Source organism: Pocillopora damicornis, chromosome 6, assembly GCF_964200805.1.
Source record: "Pocillopora damicornis chromosome 6, jaPocDami1.2, whole genome shotgun sequence".
NCBI lineage: Eukaryota > Metazoa > Cnidaria > Anthozoa > Scleractinia > Pocilloporidae > Pocillopora > Pocillopora damicornis.
In genome coordinates, this window is record NC_142675.1 from 15,935,842 (window position 1) to 15,944,856 (window position 9,015).

Sequence of the window (9,015 nt, forward strand, 5' to 3'; positions counted from 1 at the left end):
GGCTTTGTAACCTAGCAGCTACTGAAAGGCGCAAGTTTCAAAATTTAACAGATTCGCAGGCGTCTTTTCGAAATTTGTATCAGTTATTGTTTATCATTTTGGTTTCAGCTTCTCTTATTTTCTTGAAAAATAGAGAAGATGCCGCGTAGAAAAAAGGCGAGAAAGAATCAAACTAGTCGTATGCGGCCGGTGCTTCCAGAGGGCGATCTCGACTCTTCAATGAGCATCGATGAACGCAAAGCAAAGTTGGATATTTATTTGAAAGATTTAAACATGCAAGGTACAGATATTGTAAAGCTAACTGTTTTATTTTTTGACGAACATGTGGTAAACTTACTTATAATTCAGCTTAACACTATATTTTAATAATGTACATTACGGGAAACATTCTTTAAGGTACTTTGGACCATATATAAATGTTATAAACTGAACGGCAAAATCACGGACAAACGTACCTCACAATCCTTTAAGTCCAAAATACAGCGGTTTAATCTTGTAGATCCTATAACTGAAAATTGTGGCTGCTGTCTTATTTGTAGTTCTTGAGAATTTTAAGAAACATATTTAGCATTTTTATGTATATTTTGGTGGGGGATAGCTCCGTTACTTTTAACTTTTAAATTTTAACTTTTTATAAATTTCAGATTTTAGTGAATTATGAATTTATCTGGTGATACCATGTATTAACTCATTTATCATTTTTTCCCTATTATTTTAAATTCCCCAATTAGCTTTTTAAGTAAAAGACATGGACACTTAAATTAAGTTGTTATGTTATTTCAACTGAAACTTTTATAGAATCGAAGTGATCGCATTAATGACTATTAAACCGGCAATGTTATGGTGCCGGTGTGGCTTTCTAAAGTGAACGATACGTTTTCTCAATCTAAGTTAAATTTTTGCCCAGTTTATATGTAAGAATCATAGCTGAAATAAGCTCCAGATTTCATTTTATATGTCTTGAAAATATAATTTTTTACTCAAACTTGCCACCATATATATGTCACTAAATCATAACTCTTTGGAATGTGTTCTGCCAATAAATGACTTGGACCTGATTGCAGTTTGTTGTAATATTTCCCATGCTTGTTCACATGTAGTTCAAGAGAGAGTGGAAAAGATGAAAGCCAGGGGTTATGACATGATCTGTAAAGTGAAAGGAGCTTTTTCTTTGGAGATCTTGAAACTTCCAATGGTAGGTTCCTAACTAGCTGAGGTGCATGTATGTTTGAGGAGTCAAGAGGACCAGTAATTTTAAAACAAAAAACAAGAAAAATTTACTTAGGAATACTGTATGTTTAAGAATTTCATCTTTGGTTCAAATTAATTAAATTACAGGATAGTTACTGGTAATTGCCCTCATTAGACAACAATGTGTATTATTATGACTAATGATGTGTGACATGTTGCTTAAATGAAATTCTCAGATTTTTTTCAAATACACTTGGAGGCTTATCTTCCTTTACTTTAACTTGTAGTTATTTCAATAATCAACCCCAAGCTTTACTTGCTTCCCATTGCAAAATTTGCATTACAAAATATTATTTAAAGACCAGTACTTTGAAACTTTTAACAAATGTGGATGTAGTTGTTGTCATTAACAATGTGATCAGACCAATTGACTTGTTGAATTGCATTTATAATACTATCAACTTTTGATCTTGTTTATACAGAATATAAGAAAGATGAAGCTAAGTGATTATCGAGGTATGTGACTGGAAGTTGTAGAGCTCTATTCATGGAACGTTGTTAAAAATGGGTTGCTGTCAGCTGGCAGTAATAGTTTGTCTTAAGTACTTCATTGAGAAGAAGTTAGTTGCCTTTGCATTGGCTGTGTGATCTTGCAATCAAACTTGAGGAGAAAGCTTGTTGCAGGATTAAGACCAAATGGTGGCTGCTTTAGGAAAGATTTTGAACATCATGAACTGTGTACCTCTTACTAAAGGTCTTGATGAATGTGTATGTACTATAGATTTCCATTGAGACCAGTACAGTATTCATTCCAGGAAACTCATTATAAAGGATTGAATGACATCACATGACAAGTCAATTAAAACTTTTGCATTATAACTATCTGTCTCTTGTAGTATCCATTTTTTTCCTGGATGGGCTGCAAAAGCCCACTGCAAGTTAGATCCACCTTCATTGATACCTTGCAGACACAATCTGCAAGGTCACTGGTCAATTATTCTGTTAGCAGGTCCTCATTATTACTGATTTGGGACACACTTTTCTCTGCCAGTGGGGACATTTGAGATAAGTCAGGAAGAGGTAATTTGGTATTATCAACTGAGCTGATAATGTAAATTAGTTACCATTAAGAGTTTAAAAGCTGACATTTTGGGTGTTAGCCCTTTATTTAGAGCAAATGACAAAGAGCTAATGCTCAAAACGTCAGCTTTCAAACTCTTAACAGTGGCCAATTTATGTTAACAACTTTGTTGATAGTAACAGATTACCTTGTTATACTCTCCCTCTGACCTGGCACCACAGTTTCTTTTGAAAACTACCCCCTTTATTCATGAGTCCAGGAGAGGTTTTGCAGAGGGTGTAGAACTCACTATCAGTGCTAAACTCTTTACAGACTTCTTGCTGGCTAGGGATGCTCAAGGCCTAATATTTTACTAGGAGGGAAGAGACACTCATGCCAAAACTCCAGTAATGAGAGCCTGCACACAAGCTACTGGTAAATGGTAATTGAGAGTAGACCACTGTGCCCAGCTATGATGCTCTCAATTATTAGTACCAGTCCACTTTATTCTGTTATGTTTATACACCTGTCTTCAATCTCTTTTTAGCTCAGGGTGGTGAGGTGAATGAAACTGCTCTAAATGAGGTAATATTAATACTAACAATAATTTATCAATGAATAACAAACTATCTTAAGCTTCTCTTGAATAACACTCAAGCATCTTGAGTAATCAAGTTAGGATAAACAGACTCTATCCATTTTGTATTTTTGTCAACAACATGTGTAAGAATGTATGCAGCATGTACATGAAATATGAAATACATAAAAATGGTAAGAGAATCTTTCACTTAACACGTATAATTCAACATCTCCTGTAATTGCTTGATTTTACAGGCTTCTAAACTTGTAACTGAAATGACAAGATCAGTTCTACAACCAACAACAAAAGCTACTACGAGGTATAAAGTAGAGATGCTTGTGACCCCTTGCAAGTGTCCACCAGACCTACTCTTTTTGCTCTTTTTCAATTCAAGCTACTCAATAGTTCTTAGACAGATATGTGTGATCACCGATATATAATTTTGGCATTGTTTGTCCACAGAGATCCATTCACTGAACTTGGAAACCTGCCATTGAAAACTCCATCAGGTACATGTTTGATGAACACTGTGTCATTCCATAATGTTTCCTCATGCTTGTAAAGATAAACTCTAAATTCCATCACAATAGATTAGACATAGTAACATTTAGTTTAGACCGGTAGCAAAAATTTAACTCAGAGAAAAATTTGAAGAGCAACATATACACAAAAGGTGTCCAAACCAGAGGCTTGATCAAGGCATCTGTCATAACTTACAAGCTCACACTGTTACAATGTGATGTATATGATTTATATGAGTGTGTTTTATTCCGCTCTCATATAAACTTCTTTCAACATCAGCTTTGCTTTGTAATCCTCTTCTTGTAGGAATCAAAGTCAAAAGTGAGGATCAGACAGGAAATGTGAAACTAAATGTGAGTGGAAATTTTTATTCTGCATCATAACCAAACCTTTTTAATTGAACTAGCTCTCACCCAACTTGCCATTTCTGCCACAATGTCTAAGGGGCAACCTAACCCAGGAAAGCAGATAAGAAACTTGTAATGTAAACATTCCTTTTTCCTTCATGGAATCAACAGAGATTTGCTATTTGCTATAGTTTTGTTATAAATTATTTCAGCATTAAATTTGCTGTGGTTTTAGCAGTATTATTGTTATCAAAGAACTTTTTAAGATGACCTTTGTAAGCAATAAAAACTAGGTGTACATTTTGCCTCTTTGTAGAATCAATTCTTTAAAGAAAACTTCCTAAGGGTTAGGGTTAGGGATCTGATTACAATGATGTTTTGTAGCTTTCAAATATTTCACTTTGTTTTCAGGAACCTGGGTTCTTGGAACCAACCGCAGCTCCAAGATCACTGCGTCCAAGAAAGGTGAAAATGAGTATGCAGTCACTAATTTATGAGGAAACTCCCAATGTCACTCCTAGCTAATACATGTATTTCAGAAGTCAAAAGAGGCTAATTTTAGTACTTATCTTATTATTGTGAGAGCTTTGCCTGACAGCTTAACCAGCTTACCCCAAGATCTAGATATTGATTCTCTACACTGCTTGCCATACATTTTTTCTTATTTTAGATGTAAGAATTTGGTAGTCAATCAAAAAACAATTCCTCAACTGAGTTAGTTATTTCTTGCACTACTTATTACCCTACTGCGTGAAAAAGTTGATGGTTTATGAGAAAGCACCTTGGTATAAACACCAAATGTAAACTAAAAGATACTAGGAAGTCTTTTGTCGCTTTCCTTCGTAATGGATCCCATGAAGAAACAATACTTTGATGTCTTATGATCATCATATCAGTATGCTTATTTTCCATGCTGTTCTCTATACATTTCTTGTGGTGCTGACTAGGAGAATTTGCTTATAACAAGCAAGAGCACCTTTAGTTGGTGTTCATTTCCTTAATGTGTGTCTTAGGGGTGATGTTCTAAAGAGAATTTAGATGTTAGCCATTCTTAGGGATCCCCTAAACGAGAGTTTATCAAAATATGACAATGAGCCTTTAGTTAAATTCAAAAGTATTTATAATAAAAAGTTGAAAGAGATTGCAACATGTTATATGAACAATGAATTGGAATACACACATGTACAGTATGAATACTTTATTTTGAGTACATCCAAAAGTAAAATGACTGTCTGATGCATCATTCCTCAATAGAGAAAAGACATGTCTCCCAGCACAGTGGATAAGAACACAAGATCAGCCAAGACTCGCAAAACAAAAGATAGCATTACAGTTGCACCACCTTCTACTGGGAAACGCACAAGGTAAGTATGCCCGACAATTTTTTTTCAATGTTTGTGGACAGTTCTGCCCTAATATGCAAACTCAAACAACCAATGATTGATCAAGTGCAAACAATTACAGAATGCTTTGGTAGATTTGTTGGTGACTCAGTGTATTAAAATAGTTATTGACTGAGTTTGGTTGGACTGGTCAGGTAAATATTTGGCTATCCTTCATGATGCACAGACCTTGCTTGCCCTCAGTCTGTGTTTCATGACCTAGAGCCAGATATTTTCCCTTTCACTCAGTCAATATATTGATAAATAGTATTATTTTGTAATTTCATGGTATGGTTCTGTATTATTAGCAAAAGGGTACAACCCAAAGCTCACTTTGCAACACCAGCAGTGAGGGGAATTCCTTACAGCAACACACCAATGGTGACACCAAAGTTTGACCCACGGTTAGTTTATACATAAAATTTTTGCTCAACATACCTGAATAGTACATTGTATTCTAAGTTTGTTTTGATGCTCTATTTAGCAGTGGGGGTTTTCCAACATTCATGTGGCACTTAACCTTTCAACCTGTAAGAGTGACTAGCATCTAATTTCTCCTACAATATCACCCCTGATTCAAACATGAAGGTCATGAGACAGGGGTTTCAAATTTGATTTGAAGCAGGAATCAGACTCTGCTAAAGTAGGTGACTGTGAAAAGTGCATTAACCCTTAACTCCAGATCAAATTTGTCATTTCTCCTTACTGTCAACCATACAATTCTCATAATGTTAGTTCTGAGAATTTAGTACTGGATCAACTAATTATCTCCAAATTGATATTTTTCTTTTACTGGTTGATGTTGTGTTGGTATTGTAAGGAGAAATTCTGTCTCGGTCAATCATGAGAGGTAAAGGGTTAAGGTAATTATTTTGACCTGAGGAACAAGTGACATGTTAGGGTAGCTGGCAGAACTCTAGCAGTTGCTGGCTTGTTTTGAAACCTCTGTGAGATTAAAGGAAATAATCACCAGCTAAAGAAGCTTGTCATTGTTAAACAAATTCTCCTTGTTAAACCTTGGGAAATGCAGTGAGAATAGAATATGTTAAGGTATAGAGGGTTAAATCAATGAAGCCATTGTGATCTTTTTGTTCTATATGTTTAAAGGTTACCAGTGACTCCTGCCTTGCTACGAGAACCAAAAGTTGGTGAAAGGTAGGTACTATAGAGCCAATAATGTGAAATTACCTGAACAAACACATATTACGTGTTTATGTAAATAGAACTTATTATTTATGCCACTAATAATGAAGAAAAAGGCACCTTATGACAAATTCTTTTTTTTTTTTAGCTCTGTCAGTTATTTATATTGCTCTTTAGCCAATAAAAAATACGAAAACATGGTGTCATACACTCAGTGGTATAATCATGAATTAAGGGACAATTGTAGTGTTACAGAATTGTATGTACGGATATTGTTCTTAGTACTCTGTATTGATCATTGATCAGAATTCTTTTTTTCAGTATCATGTCTCTGAACGGATCGCCCATTGTTAATAGCGCTCCAGCCCAAAACACACCGCAGCTTTCTATTTCCCTTGGTAACGGACGGGTAAGAGTTCTGCAATAATGTCATTTCGGTTACTACATGTACCCTGGTCAGTTAAGTGAGACCAATCTTGATAAAAACTCAGTCCAAAGAGAGTGTATGAGCTCATTGGTCAGTTCCCTGTTAATTTTACTGATTACGACAATATTCATCAGTCAAATGTTATGAGACTGTGCGGAAGTTGTCTCTAACTTGTTCCGGTCTATTAATGTACATGTATGGTCATCTCGCGAATCAATCGTCAGTAAAGGCTTTGAAGGTTATGCGTTTATTACTTTTAAGTTTCAACATCTTCCTGGGTAATGACCCCCCGCTCTCCCCGGGGCCAAAATATTGTTCAAATGCCCCACCAAAGCGCTGTATTGACAATCAATATTTTGTAAAGGGTAAGATCAGATTTTCATGTTGACCTTTTCTCCTCTTGTAACTGTTATTGTCATTTTAAACATCTTTCCTAGAGGATTCAACTTAATCCCACCTCTCACCTGAGCCCGTCGCAATCGACGATTTTGAACGACGCGGCAAGGAAGAATGTGGAATTATTGCAGGTGTGTGCATATACTTGTGAACAGGTACTCTCTTTAGAGTCAAGTTAAAATTAATTTCTCAACGAAAAGTGGTGTTAGTTTATAAAGAAACTGATGCTGCGTCGGTGGGAGAGTGTAACAGGGTAATGTGGTATTATCAACTGGGTTGATAATTGGCCACTGTAAAGAATTGCAAAGCTGATGTTTCGTCAGAGAGAATAGAGGAATTGTGGGTTGTGTGTGTTTCTGTGTGGAAAATGGAGCTCCGCTGCATATAAAACACACACACACAACCCACAATTCCTCCATTCGCTCTGACAAAGGGCTAACGCTCGAAACTTCAGCTTTGCAACTCTTTACGGTGACCAATTTACGTTATCAACTCAGAAAGGAAACTACTTTAGGCATTTTGACTTTCGTATAATATTTTCTTTTTTAGCTTAAGTTTCCCCGCGCTAGGGGGTTGGCATTAGTTGCATACGTTTCCGAGCTTCTTATTTATAGCACGTATCCCAGTTTTCCCCTCTTCTAGTACTTGGTACATGCCTTCCTGCTCGTCCCACTGTTTGTGTGTTTTCCCGCATTTTGTAAAGCTCTTTCGCATTCCCGCTCTTCCCAACGTTTGTATTCTCCGCCTAACCGCGCTTCGCACTGATTGGTTGTTTTCTGAAGCGTAGCCATGATTTTTTTCCCGCGCTTCGCACTGATTGGTTGTTTTCTAAACCGTAGCCGTGATTTTTTTCCCGCGCCTCGCACTGGTTGGTTGTTGTGAAAGTACTTACAAACACGTTGCAATATTTATTTTTCTTGCAGCAAAAGCTTTCACAGCTCCTGGCCATGCCAACTCCAGCAGAGAAAAAGTGATTCTTAATTTCCTTTTCTGTCAGTACATTTTATTTTGCTGATGACAAGAAACCTAAGTTAACACTGTACTAAGATTAGGACTTATGAAAAAATGTTGAAAGCGTGTTATTTGATTGTTTAGAGCAATTTTTTAATTGAATGTCGAAAGTAATGTGGCCGCTTTTTGATTGGTCCAGAAAACTTGCGTCACCCTCATGACCAATCATATGCAAAACTGAACCAATCACGATTTGGTTGCCCACGTGCCCGCGCTGTAGGCAGTTTGGTCGGTTTTACTTTGAGTTCTCATTGGCTCTTAAAGATACCTTCCTCTATTCTGATTGGCCTTTGTGATTACCTTAGTTTTCGTTTTTCTGACACTTGATTGAAAAGTGCTCCATGTATGTTTGTGTTTACTTGTTTTATTCACTTACTATGCTCTGAGAATTTTTCACTTCAGTGTGTCTTTCAACATAGAACTATTCAGATGTGAGATTGCAAAACAACCCGAAAAAACCTTTGTGTTTATCAATTTGGAATTGCAAAATTGACTTAAAATATTAGATAAGTGTTGGTTAGATTGCTGAATTTTTCTCTACAGCGGGCTGGTTATTGAGCATTAAATAACTGTTACATTTTCGTCTTTCCTTCCCTGTTTCAATAATACTGCCTCGTTACATTTTCCAACACGACGGCTAAAACTGAAGTAACAAAATTATGACACTGCTAGAGAAATTGGTATCATTCAGTAAACCCAAGTTAGGTGTATTTTTTATCATAACGCAACATTCGATTTAGTCACTTGGTTTTTCATACGTTTTTCAAAAAATACTGCGTGCGGAGATGTTTGAATAGCATGGGGTGTTGATTGAGAGAAAAGAAAACTAAAGCAAATATTCCTGTGCTTGAGCCTCGAAAATAATCTTGTAAATAATTATACTTAGCACAAGAAACAATGGGGTAAACTATTCAAAACAACGAATTGTCTGAACGAGACCAATATTGATAAAATGA

At 36.1% G+C, this 9,015-nt stretch overlaps 1 protein-coding gene across 1 annotated transcript; it reads left to right on the forward strand.

The window, feature by feature from the left end:
* LOC113668812 (borealin) lies at window positions 1–8,736 on the forward strand. Its single transcript, XM_027184769.2, has 14 exons — window positions 1–280; window positions 1,101–1,195; window positions 1,674–1,707; window positions 2,799–2,836; window positions 3,086–3,150; window positions 3,294–3,340; window positions 3,660–3,706; window positions 4,112–4,165; window positions 4,955–5,064; window positions 5,391–5,486; window positions 6,190–6,237; window positions 6,547–6,634; window positions 7,090–7,179; window positions 7,972–8,736. The coding sequence occupies exons 1-14, from the start codon at window positions 139–141 to the stop codon at window positions 8,020–8,022; spliced, it is 1,005 nt and encodes a 334-aa protein (XP_027040570.2). The 5' UTR covers window positions 1–138; the 3' UTR covers window positions 8,023–8,736.
* The last annotated feature ends 279 nt before the right edge of the window (window positions 8,737–9,015 follow it).

Excerpts from the sequence above, each read along its gene's own strand:
- LOC113668812 (XM_027184769.2), top strand. The coding sequence starts at position 139 with ATGCCGCGTAGAAAAAAGGCGAGAAAGAATCAAACTAGTCGTATGCGG. Across the intron at positions 1,196-1,673 it reads AGATCTTGAAACTTCCAATG|AATATAAGAAAGATGAAGCT; the intron begins GTAGGTTCCTAA and ends TTGTTTATACAG. Across the intron at positions 5,487-6,189 it reads ACACCAAAGTTTGACCCACG|GTTACCAGTGACTCCTGCCT; the intron begins GTTAGTTTATAC and ends ATATGTTTAAAG.